Consider the following 14,891-nt stretch of genomic DNA (forward strand, 5'->3'; position numbering starts at 1 on the left):
CTTCTTGATTTCCTCCTAAAATCTAGTTTATATTTATAACTCTAACTTTCTGTGTATTTAAATAAAGGATGTGTAAGTGAGTCATAGAAGCTACCTCAGTCTTTCTGAAATGATAAAGAAGGCCGAAAACAGGGCTGGGGTGGTTGGAATTCAGTGGTAAGGCATGCATGAGGCCCTGGGTTCAATCCCCAGCAACACACACACACACACACACACACACACACACACACAAAAGGAAGGCCCAAAACAGACATTGTTTTATCACTAGCTTCATTACCACTTTTCTTCTAGAGTTCACATATTCTCATAGTACTGCTTTTGTCTCATCAGTCAGAAAACAACCCCTATCTAACAATGTATAACCATTAACAATATACATTATCAGTTCAACAGCAGCTACCTCTCTGGACCCACGTGCTCCTTCACTTTAGCTCATGGAACACTGTCAAATCCCATACTGCTGACTTTCTACTTATCCCTTAGGTACAAAAAATCATAGCTCACCTACCAATTGGTGATAGCTACACCATCACATACAGAATATTTGAGTAGATGGTAATACGGACAGCAAGAAATTAGTTGTATTTGTTCAAATACTGAATAACTAGAATTTGAACCCAAGTGTTCATTCCATTTTTTTTTCACTATAAGGTATAATAGTTACACTGCATTCCAAGTTGAAAGTATCTGTGGACTATCCTAATGATATAAATAACATATGCCAAATAATTAATTTAAGATGACTTTTGCAATGCAATTTATGGAGATAGGAGATGGCTGTAAGTTTGCAAACTGATTCTCTTCACTTCACCTCTGCCACTCAATGGAAACAACAAATGATGACATATATACAAACATCATGTGTGCTTATGTGCTATCAGCATTTCCTAATTCTAGATCTCAGATTAGAACTTTCTCTGGATTTATTTGTTCAATGATTTGAAATGATATACATGATCATATAAGTACAGGGTTTGATTAACTGACAAAGTGTCATCAAAATTCAATTGGACATCTCTTTATTAAGCAATGTTGTAGCTTAATAGCAATGAGAAAGTCAATGGAACTTTTATATAGATGAGAATACGTTAGAATTCACACAGCAAAGAATAACACTTACAGATATGAATACCAGATCAGCTTCTTTGATGGCATCATCAATGTTTGTAGAAAAAAACAGATTTTTTCCTCGACAGGATTCTACCACTTCTTTTAGTCCGGGCTAGAAAAGAAATTACACATACAGTTTACTAGTCATAGGAGATGACCTAATACAGTGAGCTGTGTTTGTTAAAGGGGAAAGTTATAATGTAATATAAAGGTCTAAACTGGCTTTCAAATAGCACCTTTATAGACAAGCCAAGGCTCATACACGAAATGCCATTCAATGTACAGTACATGTTATCATCATTAAAGCAAAATTGAACTTGCACAATCAGAGCAGAAGCTCTAATGTGCTTTGTCATTGTTTACTGTGTGCCTGACTAGTTCATAAGTTAAATATTAACTCTTGAGTATCACCTTGATTTTCAGAAAATTCAAGGCCTTTTGTGATTTCAAGTTAGAACGATTTTGCACTGTCATCATGAATGAAGCATTTTACTCCCAATAACTCAGGCCAATTGGGTGTGAAAGGCAATATTTACTCTGTAAATACATACCTAATTCAATCTTAACTAAACTTTTTTTATATGTAAAATCTCTCCCTTTTACAAAAAACACCTTGAAAATTTTTGTTTTTTTAAAACTTTTCCCCATACAATTTAACAAGAGATATACTTATGCTAAGAATGCTGAAGCTGGGCACAGGGACATGAGCCAGTAGTTTCAGCTACTCAAGAAGCTGAGGTGGGAGGATCACTTGAGCCCATTAGTTTGAGGACAGCCAGGGCAACCCAGCAAAATTCCATGATGAACAAAACAAAAGAAGACTACTGAGATGTACAAAGCCACTTGACAAGTATTTTTGCAAAAAAAAAAACCAAAGCCTATCTAATCAGACCTGTCTTATAGATCTAACTACCAATTTACATGAAATAAAGGATATAGAAAAATAAAATTATAAAACCCCACGGGAACCGGGCATGATGGCACACCCGTGTAATCCCAGTGGCTCAGGAGGCTGAGGCAGGAGGATCTCAAATTCAAAGCTAGCCTCAGCAACTTAGCAAGACCCTAAGCAACTTAGAGTCTCTAAAATATAAGAGGGTTGTGGATGTGGCTCTGGGTTCAATCCTGGGAACAAAATAAAACAAAACCCAGGGGACTCAGGACTCAAACAGCAAAATCAGAACAAAAAATTCTACAAGATAAACAAACCAGTTTCTTCAACCAATTAATTTAAGAGAAAAATAAAATAAAAGGAGAGGGAAGGAAGGAGACATTAAATATTGTGGACTTGGGCTGGGGCTGTAGCTCAGTGTCAGAGCACTTGCCTAGCATGTGTGAGGCCCTGGGTTCGATCCCTAGTACCGTATAAAAATAAACAAATAAAATAAAGGTATGGTGTCCATCTACAACTACAAAAAAAATAATAATTAAAAAAATATATTGTGGACTAAAGCTGGTAGTGACTCATGCCTGTAATCCCAGCAGCTAGGGAGGCTGAGGCAGGAGGATCATGAGTTCAAAGCCAGCCTTAGCAAAAGTGAGGTGCTAAGCAACTCAGTGAGACCCTGTCTCTAAATAAAATACAAAATAGGGTTGGAGATATGGCTCAGTAGTTGAGTGCCCCTGAACTCAATCCCCAGTACCCCTCCCCCAAATATTGTGGACTTAAAAGATACTTTGGTATCAGTCTACTGTGAAGTATAGATCTTACTTGGATCTTGATTCAAATTAACTATGGGGTAAGAACATATATAAGATTTCTTTGGTTACCAATAGAAAAATATGGAAAATAAATAAATGAAAGAATTCTTTGTTTTTGTTTTTTTTTGGTGCTGATTGAATCCAGGACCTTGAGCATGCTAAGCTCCTTACTCTACCACTGAATTATACCCTCAGCACCCCCAAATTCTCTCTCTTTTTTTTTTTTTTTTGGTGGTACTGGGAATTGAATCCAGGGCCTTACGCATCACATAGTAGACAGCACTCTAACACTAAAGTATACACCAGCCCTTTTTATACTTTTTTTTAAGTCAGTTATTAACTTTATTACATTAGCAGTAGCACATTCATTTTCATTATTGATCTGGCCTATATAATTATACCAGGCAAGACTTCTTGTATTGGCAATAAGCCAAATGGAAAGGGTTAGAGAAAGGGAAGGAAAGATATTCTGTACATCAGTCTGACTTCTTCAGTCTTTGGAATGAAGAATTTCACTTCTCATAAACATTAAGAGCTCTGTGGGGCTTTTGTTTGTTCATTTTTTTTTTTAATACTTTTTATACTTTTTTATTGTGATACCAGATCTTGCCAAATTGCCAAGGTTGGTCTTGAACTTATAGTTTGTCTCAGTCTCCCAGTCTCTGGGAATACAGCATGTGCTACCATACCCAGCTTCTACCTTTTAATTGATTATGTAAATATCATAATTAGGTTAGAATGATACTTTCTATGAAAGAATTTAAATGCCAACGGAGCTACACCCCCAACCCTAAACTATTGTTTTTTTTTTAAATGAAGAAAGTTAACAAAAAGACAATGACTATTCAGTTGATATGGTAACACATAAGAAAGATGTCAATATTAAATGTTAAATGTTAACATTAGATGCTGTTGGTTCACAAAATGGCTCTACCAATTTACATCCTCACTAACAATGTATAAAATTCCAATTATTGTACATTCTTGTTAACATTTGGCATTGTTGGTAATTTTATTTATTTATTTATTTGTTTGTTTGTTTGTTTGTTTATTTATTTATTTCTGGGGGTTGAACCCAGGGGCACTTTACCACTGAGCTACATCCCTAGCCCTTTTATTTTTTATTGTGACAGGCTTTCACTAGGTTGCTGATCCTCTCAAATTTGTGTCTTCCTGCCTCAGCCACCGAAGTTGCTGGGATTACAGGAGTGTACCAGTTTATGTAACTATTCTGATAAGTGTACTTTATTTTTGAAGACTACACTACCAGCAAAATTAATTATGAATATTTAGATATAAGTATGGATGTACATGATTTCAGGTGACTTGTGGCTCTTTAATGGATATCAGAATTAGAAAACTCTCTACTAAGTTGTCTTTATAAAATATTTTTAAAAAAAGAAAGGACTAAGCCAAATATAGTAGTAAGTTTCTTTCAACAGGGAGAATGCTATAACATGAAGTTAAAGAACTATTATGGCAGGTGATCTGGTTAGGAGAAAGGACAAAGCACAAAAGGGGTAAAGGTAAGAGGGTAAAACCACACACATGAAGAACTTTTTAATTCTAAATCTGATTCAGATATGAGTAAACTTGGAATGTTGAGTGGCTACTACTCTGTGAATGCTTTTTCATGGGCTCATAAACAAAACTACTTGAGACTTCTCTTCAAAAAAGAACTTGTGATCCTCCTGCCTTTTTTAGTTTTGGAACAGGGTCTTGCTAAGTTGTCGAGGCTGACCTCAAATTTGTGATCCTCCTGCCTCATCCTCCCTACTTCCTGGGATTATGAACTATGGCTAAATAGAGTCTCAAAAACTAAAGACTATGGCTGATAGAGTTTAAAAAATAACTCAACTTTTTCTGGGGAATAAAAAGGAATATATTTGTGTTGGATACAAAATACTACCATCAAAATTTCAGATACTTTCCTGCTGGGTTTCAAAAGCATATCATGAATTCATTTTATGGTGAAATAATAAAGGGACCTGGATAGTTCATTTAAATAAAAGCATATTTTCCAAACTATAAATTCTCCAAATTCATGAAATTTTGAAATTCTAGGTAATTCTTGGTAAGAACTCTATGGAAGGCTCTGTTATATCCATCTAAGTTTTACCTGATGTTAAGTACAATAATCTAAAAATATATCGGACTTATATTAACATTATAAGTAACTAAAGTTTTTATTTTAATAGGATACCACCTTTTAATTCCACTACAATATGGTAACCATATTAATAGAGGAAATTAAAACACAGAGCCTGGCACAGTGGCACATGCCTGTAATCTCAGCAGCGAGGGAGGCTGAGACAGGAGGATCAGGAGTTCAAAGCCACCATAGCAATGGCAAGGTGCTAATAAGCAACTCAGTGAGACCCTGTCTCTAAATAAAATACAAAATAGAGCTGGGGATGTGGCTCATGGTCAAGTGCCCCTGAGTTCAATCCTTGGTACTCAAAAAAAAAAAAAAAAAATTAGAACACAGAGAAAACAATTACCATAATCTCACTGCAATTAATACCAACATTACTAATATTCTGATATACTTCTTCTTTCTCAAGTATACTCATTTTTTCTGAGTATACTTGACATACTTCTCATTTTAATATACATGACTTCTATTATTATTATTATTATTAATTTATTTTTGCAATGCTAATGCTAGAGCCTGGCACATGCTCTACCACTGAACTATGCTCCCAACCAAACATCCATGACATTTTGTATCCAGATTTTCTCACTAAATTTCTTATCATCTGCTGCAACCATAGATTTTTATGTTAATAGTATATACAAAATATTGAACAAATAGTAAGAAAATAGAGTCCAGTGCAATGGTGCAGGCCTGTAATGCCAGCAGCTCAGGAGGCTGAGGCAGGAAGATCTCAAGTTCAAAGCCATCCTCAGCAACTCAATGAGATCCTAAGCAACTTAGCAAGACCCTGTCTCAAAATAAAAAATAAAAAAGACCTGGGGATATAGCTGAGTGGTTAAGTGTCCCTGGGTTCAATCTCTGGTACCAGAAAAAGAAAACAAATAGATGTTTAATACATTTACCTCATAAATAGGAAGGATAGGAGAATTCCATGCGTTGATTCTTGATTCATTGACATCAACAACTGTTACTCTGATTTCGGGGCACATATGAGCAATGACACTACATGTGGGTCCTCCAACATAGCCAGCACCAATGCAGCAGATCTTCTTAATTTCAAACATGACTGTACTAGAAGGGAAACAGTAAGAATGTTCATTCTGCAAACAGAAAATTTCAAGAAATCCCATTGCACATTCATTGCACTTTAAAAACTATCAAAAGAGATATCTGGAAAGATTTTCTATATTCACTCATAAGAATTATGAAATAGTGATTTAAAAAAATAACATTCCAGTTGGATGACCTAGCATGTTCTCAGCTATGAAACAGATGGAAAAAATTATAGTAACTGATATTACTAGAGAAGAGTCACAACAATTATGACCTAATATTTAGAAAGTCATGAAGCAGTCAAGCGTGGTACGTATTCGTAACCCCAGTCTGTAGGGAGGATGAGGCAGGAGGATCACAAATTTGAGGTCAGCCTCGACAACTTAGTAAGACCCTGTTTCAAAAAAAAAGAAAAAAAAAAACATGAAGCAAAATAAGGCCTCATTTAGGCCTCAAATAAACCTGGAGAACTTTGCTGAGGGAAAGCTCCAGGGTAAATTTACACACCAGTGCAATTCTTCCTTAAGCTGTGGTGTACAAAGGTGAATTATACAACAGGTTTGACTAACATGAGAGATGTTAAGATTAGTTTCACAGTCCAGAACTGGGCTCTGAGATTATCCCCCTGGCTGTGGTTTAAATGTCTTCAAAAAAAATGTGTTGGAAACTGAATCCCCAGTACAACTGTGTTAGGAGGTGAGGCCTAATGGGAGGTGCCTAGTTTGTGGGGCTCCAACCTTATGTATGGATCAGTGCCTATTATGAATGGGCTTAAAGTTTTGAGTTTGATCTCTTGCTCTCTTTGCCCTTCTGCCAGGGAATGACGCTGCAAAAAGGCCTTAGTCTTTAACCCCTCCATCTTAAGACTTGCCAACCTCCAGAACCTTGATCCAGGAAATTGCTGTTCATTATAAATTATCTACCTCAGATATTGTTATGAGAGAGAGAGAGAGAGAGAGAGAGAGACTGAAACTGACTTTGAGCAGGGCGCAGTGGAACATGGCTGAAATCTAGAAGCTTGGGAGGCTGAGGCAGGAGTATTACCAAGTTCAAAGCCAGCTCAGCAACTTAGCAAGGCCCTAAGCAACTCAGTGAGGCACATACGAGCAATGACACTACATGTGGGTCATGTGGCTGGGGATGTGGCTCAGGGATTAAGTGCCTCTGGGTTTAATCTCTGGTAAAAGAAAGAAAAGAAAGGAAAGAAAGGAAGAAAGAAAGAAAGAGCAATTATGATACTCCCTACATACTTAGTTTGGCTTCTTAGATTATTTTGAGGTATACTGGGCAATGACTTTAAACTCTTTCTACTCCACAGAAGTAATGAGATGGTTAAATAAACTTCTGTGGGCTGGGGATATACCTCAGTTGGTAGAGTGCTTGCCTTGCATGCATAAGGCCCTGGGTTAAATCCCCAGCATCACCACCAAAAAACAAACAAACATAAAAACAACTCTGTGTTACTAAAGCTGTAACACAGATTTTGATAGGCTTTTAAAAGTCATTAGATGAACTGATTCATACTACTCAAAATTACAAAGAGCTGGCCAGACATGGTGGCCCATGCATGTAATCCTAGTAACACAGGAGGCTGAAGCAAGAGGATGGCAAATTCACATCTACCTGATCAACACAGTGAGACTCTGCCTCAAAATAAAAAATAAAAAGGGCTGAGGATGTAGCTCAATGGTAGAGCCACCCTGGGTTCCATTCCAGTATTTCAAAAATAAAATAAACATGAACAGAGTTTGGAATCATATGATTCTATTAAGGGAAGAAACACTATTAGTGATATACATAAAAATTTTAAAATATTTTTTTGTTTTGAATAGGTAATATATTCACATGATTCAAAAATTAAATGTTATAACAAGATATACACTGAGAAGCCTCAATTTACTTTTTCTCCTCTACTGTTTCCCCAGCAGCTCCTTTGTTTCTCGTATATCCTCTCAGTGCGTTACCTGAAACCACAACTAATACACATACACACACATGCACACACATGTTCTAATAATCTCTTCTTTCTAAACTGAGGAAACAGAATACCATAGAATACTATCAACACCTGGCATTTTTCACTTAATGCATTCTGAAGGCATCTCCCTTTCTTCCTGCCCCATTTTGCATGTGTATTTACAAGAGATATTTAAGCCATGTTCTAAATCTGATAAATTCTCTCATTAATAATCTGAATGAATGAGTTAATAGTTCTCTATTATCACTTGTGAAGCCTACTTACTATTCCTATTAAGCCTTTAGGATTCCAAGATTCACCTTGGGAAAAATACCAAGCCTACCACAGTTGACTTGTGGCATCCATTCCTCTTTCCTTGCTTTACCCATCTTCTACTTTCACTTCTACCCTTTACCATTTTTCAGGCTTCTTGTACCTCACACATGGAGAAAGAATCTACATGGGCAGAAAGACTATATCGGAAGGACTAGGTGACGAAAGCTCAGAGGAATGTTCTGAAAATCTCCGACTTGCTCCAGTCTATTCCCTTCTTCCTCACAAAAAAATTAATATTCCCAATTTAAAGGCACAGCAGAGAATTTGGCTATGGAGAGATCCAGGTCCTGACATTCAAGTATTTAACAACTGATTTGGAGATAAACACCCCACCAAGTAATGGACACCATTGTTCTATGTACTGTGAATACAATAGTGAACAAGACACACCAGCTCCTCCTCTTTCTTGCACAGCTGCATTCTGGTAGGGAAACACAAAATAATGGCAGTTGTGAAAGTTTCACATAAAGGAAACACACTGGTGAAAAAGTGAGAAACTGTGGGGAAAAGGGGTCCTTTAGATAGGGTAGTTAGAGAAGGACTTTGAAAGGTTGACTTTGCAACTGGTTAAAAAGATGAAAAAAAGTTGCTCACAACTAAATAAAATGGTTAAATTATACAAAGAATATAATCAATTAAATGACAAAATGAGTGTTAAAGTCCAGAGGAAAACAAACATTTCAAAAAAGAAAAGGAAAGAAAGTTTCAAGGTAGATGTAGAACTTGACTTTGGTCTAAAGATTGGGTAAGATTTAGAAGGAAAAAGAAAGCAGTGAAGAACATTCCAGATGAGAGGAAAAAGAAATGAATAAAGACAAAGAAATGAATTCAAAGAAATGAGAAGATCTTCTCAGTTGAACAAAAAATGGAGAAGGTATTAAGGAATAATAATCAGAAATACTTATCGCCCACAGTGGAAAGGAATTTTAAGTGGGTCTTGAATGTCCCTCTCAGAAAAGTCAGACCATAACAATCCATAAGGCTATAATTTAAAAACAATGTAACATAGCAGAACATAACCATAATAATCAAACATGTTAATGTAGCTCAAATTTACTCCACTGAAGGGGATGAGGAATGTTAAAGGAATAATAAACCTGAAGTCTGGAAAAGAGGAATGAAGTCAAGAACCACATGCTATTTGATGCAATATTTATTTTAATACAGCAAAAGAATAGTGATGTGGAATCTGGAGGTCAGACCTTTTCTGGTTTCAGAGAAGCAGGGACAGGAACAGGCTTTTCCATGCTTCCCAAAGATTGTTTTTGCTTTAATTCATTTAATTGATTATATTCTTTGTAAAATTTAACCATTTTACTTAGTAAAGTACCCCAGGTTCAATCCCCAATGCCAGTACTTTACCCCTGAGCCACATTTTTATTCTGAGAAAGGGTCTCACTAAATTGCTTATGGCCTCGATAAGCTGCTGAGGCTGGCTTTGAACTTGGATCCTTCCGCCTCAGTCTCCCAAACTGCTGGGATCTTAGGTGTGTGCCACTGCACCTGGCTGCTCTGATTTCATTCTGATTTATGAATTCAGATTCCCAGAAACCAGGCTACTAAAAAGTAATAACCTGGATCTGAGACACAGATACAGTTGGCCATCTGAATCTGATAGTTCTGCATTCAGATTCAACCAAGTACAAATTGAAAACATTTGAAAAAAATATTTTCTTGTTATTATTCCCTAAACAATAAAGCATAACAACTTACACTATATTAAGTACTACAAGTATCTAGAGATGATTTTAAAGTATACAGGAGGATTACCTAGATTATACACAAATACTATACCATTTTATCTAAGTGACTTGAATATTCTTGGATTTTGATATTTCGTGGGTGCCCTGGAACCAATCCACCACTGATTCCAAAGGATAAATGTATTCCAGACACTGCAACAAATCTCCAAGCTGCATACAGTGGCACACACTTGTAATCCCAGTCACTTGGGAGGCTGAGATGGGAGGATTGCAAATGCAAGGCCAGCCTAGACAATTTAGCAAGACCCTGTCTCAAAATTAAAATAAAAAGGGCTAGAGGGGGTAGGCACACCTGTAATCCCAGCAGCTTGGGAGGCTGAGGCAGGAGGATCCCAAGTTCAAAGCTAGCTTTAGTAATTTAGCAAGACCCTGTCTCAAAAACTAAAAAGGGCTAGGGGACGGGATTGTAACTCAGTGGTGGAGTGCTTGCCTCGCACATGAGGCACTGGATTTGATCCGCTGCACCACATAAAAATAAAATAAATGAGGGTATTATGTCCATCTACAACTAAAAATATTTTTTTATTTTTTTAAAATTGTTGATTGACCTTTATTTATTTACTTATATGTGGTGTTGACAATCAAACCCAGGGCCTCACACACACGGTAGGCAAGCACTCTACCAACTGAGCCACAACCTCAGCCCAACAAAAATATTTTTTTTAAATTTTTATAAAAAGGGAGCTAGAGGTGTGGCTCAGTGGTTAAGCACCCCTGGATTCAATCCCTAGTACCAAAAATAAAAGTGAGGAGGGGGTCTAAAGGGACCAAAGTTACAGCTCAGTGAGACAGCACTTGCCCAGCATGTGGAGGTCCTGGGTTCATGCCTAGCACTGTTAAAAAAAAAAGGAGAAGGGGGGAACTGGGGTTGGAGATGTAGTTCAGTGACAGAGCACTTGCCTGGCATATCAGAAGCCCTGAGTTCAATCCCCAGTACTGGGGGGAGAAAACCCTCCCCTACTGAAATAGTAATAGTTCCATTCTAGTGTATATACTAGTATAGTCTTCCATAGTGAAGACTACAATAAATCAACATCTGGGACCAATGAGTGTATAGAGTGTTTACTTTCTAGAGCTGCAGGGATGGTGATCAGATCCTGAATTGTGATGATTTCAAAGAATTAACATACTAGAAGACTACCGAACAGCTAGCTAGCCTCCCTTGCTAATTAAAACCAGTTTGCCTATAATATCTACAAAAGATAATTTGAAATTCTGAACCAGAGGATCTTTCAGGGTTACCACTCAATCCTATAGCCAAGAGGTTATTTGGGCGTTTTTTTGTTTTTTCCAGTTGTACTGATGGTTGAACTCAGGGATGGTCTACCACTGAGCCCACATTCCCAACCCTTTTTTATTTTAAAATTTTTAATTGTAGATGGACACAATACTTTTATTTTTTTAATGTGGTGCTGAGGATTGAACCCAGTGCCCCACACATGCTAGGCAAGCAGTCTACCATTAAGCTACAAGCCCAGCGCTTTTTTATTTTGAGACAGAATTTCATGAAGTTGCTCAAGCTGCCCTTGAAGTTATAATCCTCCTGCCTAAGTTTATGGAATCACTGGAATTACAGGTGTGCACAATGGCATCCAGCTATTAGGAATCTTAACACAATCTATGACTTCAATCTCAACAATGATAGGTTCTGTTAACATTCACGTAATAAACATAGATTAAATATCTACTTGATGCAACTCTTAGGCTTAAGGAATTCGTAGTTTAGAAAAGCACACTGAGGATAACAGTTCTTATCTGCTGCTATTCATGGCTATATCCTCACACCTAGAATGGAAGCCCCTCAATAAACTTTCATTGAATAAGTAACTTTTCACAAGGACCTCTTAAATTGCAGGCTTGTGTTTAAACAGCTTAATTTAAATGGCTAATTACAATATTTTATAATAAGGAACCAGAAGCATGCTACCATGTTTTTCTTTTTAAAAAAAAAAACACATTTTTTGTTGTTGTACTTGGACACAATGCCTTTATTTTATTTATTGTTATGTGGTGCTGAGGATCAAACCCAGCAGCTTCCATGTGCTAGGCAAGCACTCTACCACTGAGTCACAACCCCAGCCATGTTTTCTTTTCTTTAGTGGCCCTAAAGAACAGTAACATTTTCTCCCATTTTCTTTTCTGAATTGTAAGACCATATTTCAGCTTCCCTTACATAGAGCAACTGGGGCAGATAATTGATGGTAGGTGGATCAGTATTATAGAACTGAATATGTTTTAGGACTTCATTTTGGGTATGATTCTCTTGCTACTTCATATGAAATATGGTTTGTATATGATAATGGGAAAATTATTGAAAAAGCCAGATGAACAATCCGTACAAATCCAAATAAATATCACTTGAAATTTCAATGACATCCTCAATAAACTTTAATATGGAGGTTGATACAGTGTTAGTGATGCACTTTGTATAACATTTTCTGAGTCCATTTTTTTATTTCTACTTGTCGGTATCCTCTGGTCCTCTATTATGCTATCAGAAAAATGATATTTGCTTACTGAATAGGTCATTTTGAAATGAGTTCTCACCTCTGTCTTTTGAAAGTTGCAACACCCAAGCCATTCCAAAACTACTCTTCATGTAAAAATTTCATAAATTCAGATAAACATTTCAACCTAGAAGATGTCACTAACAAATAACAAATGCCCCACAGTGCAATTTAAATAAAATATAATCCTTCTGCCCACAGCCTTCTTCAGCACTCTTCATAGATAACCAGGAGCTAAACAATGGGCCTTAAAGATGGAATTCTCAACTTCACATTTCATTTTCAGTTCCAGAAATTAAATATTAAGATATTTGATCCAATAAAAATATTTAACCAGTGAGAAAATGTTAACATTATCTCTAAAGGGCATTTTGCAAATCTGTGTTAACAAGTAGAGGAAGATGGAGCATACTTATCAGGTACAGATTTTATGCTAGAGGAAGGAGAACATGAATGAAAGAAAATGGGATCCTTTCAACCAGGGTTTTCTAGTGCTTACCTTAAACTAGATGCTGTGTACTAAAAAAGCACATCTCAGAGCAGACAGTTGGCTCTTTCATTTTCAGAACCCCTCTGAAGAAACAGACCAGACTACTGTTCTCCAATGTTTAGGGGATTTTAAGAAACTCAAAGACTCACTGTGTCTTTGAGGCCAGTCTATGGAAAGCTACTTCTCTGAACATCATGAATAGCTGCTTACCAGTCAATCCCTCTTTCTGTGTATCAGAAATCTCAACTCTACTTAATTATCTTCTTATATGTAGGACGTACAATTTTTTCAAGATCTCACACAAACATGGTCTCCTGAAGCACGCAGGAAAGGCCCCTTTCCCGATAAGAAGTAGTACAATTATATGTGTAGCGGTCAACAATGGATTGCAGGCAGCCTACACAGCCAACACGATAGAATGTCTTGGAATTTTGCCTTCAAAGGGGTTTTGCGACTTCGTTTCTCTTTGATTTCAAGTGGCGGCCTGAAAATAGCGGCAGCCCCCCCTCAGGTGAGCATACTCTAAACCCAAACAAAAGACTAGACTCAGACCAAACTGAGGTCCCCAATGAAAGGACCGCTTCCTTCGGTGGACGCTCGGCTTTCAGAAGCGGAGGGGGAAATCTCGTTTGCATCCAGCCAGAAAGTGGATAAAAGCAGAAAGAGAAGAGTCTTAGAGGCGCACGAATCTTGAGTAAGGCTATCCCATCTCCAGGGAAGTAAATGCAAAACGCGATTCCCGCCCGGAGCCCAAGAGACTGGCAGCCCTGGACCCAGCGCAGCTAGAGACCAGGAGCAGGGCACACACCCCGCCCCGCTCCCTCCACGTCCAGCCGCGACCCGGGAGCATCCTGACCCGGCGGCGGGGCTAGCTGGGGAAAAGCGCTTACCGCTTCCAAGCCCCGAGCTCCACGGCCGCTTCTATTCCGAACGTTCGGACAGCACTTTTCTCCCGACCCGGTTGCAGCAGCTTCTGCACCCGCAACCTACTCCGCCAGATCTCCCTTCAGCGCACACCCCTCCCTCAGGCTGCCAGGCGCCGCACCCTGAGTCCCGGGCCAGCGCCTGTATTTAAAGGCTTCTGCCCGGGAAGGCGGAGGCTTCATTCCCCCAGAGCCAGGCCCTCCAGGACTCTGCCCTCAGCCGATAGCCTGCTCCACCTCCCGCCGCACGAGGCCTAGGGCAGGGCCCCGATTTCCAGCAGGGCGCAGGGGCGGGGCCAGGCGGGGCGGGAGGTCCCGCCCACGACAGCTCGGGCGAATCCGCACAGGCCAGCTCAGCGGCCCCACCCCTCCCGCGACTGTGCTAGCGCGCGGCGGGTCTAGGCTGCTGCGTGTAGGAGGTCTAGTGCTCTTTTTGTCTTCTGGATAGTCCGGAGGCCGACCCTCTACCCCTGCTTCGCTGTACTAGCAGTCGGCGCTGAAGCGGGAGACTGTGTCAGCCAAGCAGTGGGCTGCCGGGGACTCCGGGGAGGGGGGAAGAGTGTTGCGGGCCGAGGCGACCGGAAGGTCCTGCCCCCTTTCCGGTCTCCCCTACTGCTGGAGCGCTGTCCTCCTGTGCAGCTTCCTAGACCGTGTGGCGTGGTCCCAGAGGGTGGATTACTCCCCTTCCAACCCTCCAGGCCCTGGGTCTGCTGCGCCCTCTGGGCCCGCGGCCCAAGGTTTAGTCACGTCCCGCTCGACCGCCGCGTCTGGGAAGGAGGCGCTGAGTTCCGTAATGACTGGACCACTTAGTGTCCCCGCCCAGTCCTTGGCAGGCGAAGCCGGACACCCACGCCCTCCAGGCGAATTTTCCATACAGCCAAACTCAGACCCTG

The 14,891-nt window shown here is 39.3% G+C and overlaps 1 protein-coding gene across 1 annotated transcript in view; it reads right to left on the reverse strand.

Annotated features, from left to right (window-relative positions):
* Ugdh (UDP-glucose 6-dehydrogenase) overlaps positions 1 to 14,266 on the reverse strand; it is a 27,617-nt gene extending 13,351 nt beyond the window's left edge. The window contains exons 1-3 of the mRNA XM_027938608.2: positions 13,966 to 14,266; positions 5,872 to 6,040; positions 1,121 to 1,222 (exon numbers count right to left, since the gene is read on the reverse strand). Of these exons, the coding sequence (XP_027794409.1) occupies positions 1,121 to 1,222; positions 5,872 to 6,033 (264 nt within the window). The 5' untranslated portion in view covers positions 6,034 to 6,040; positions 13,966 to 14,266. The remainder of the gene's footprint in view (positions 1 to 1,120; positions 1,223 to 5,871; positions 6,041 to 13,965) is intronic.
* Positions 14,267 to 14,891: the final 625 nt, after the last annotated feature.

This window comes from Marmota flaviventris, chromosome 7 (genome assembly GCF_047511675.1).
Source record: "Marmota flaviventris isolate mMarFla1 chromosome 7, mMarFla1.hap1, whole genome shotgun sequence".
NCBI classification, from domain to species: Eukaryota; Metazoa; Chordata; class Mammalia; order Rodentia; family Sciuridae; genus Marmota; species Marmota flaviventris.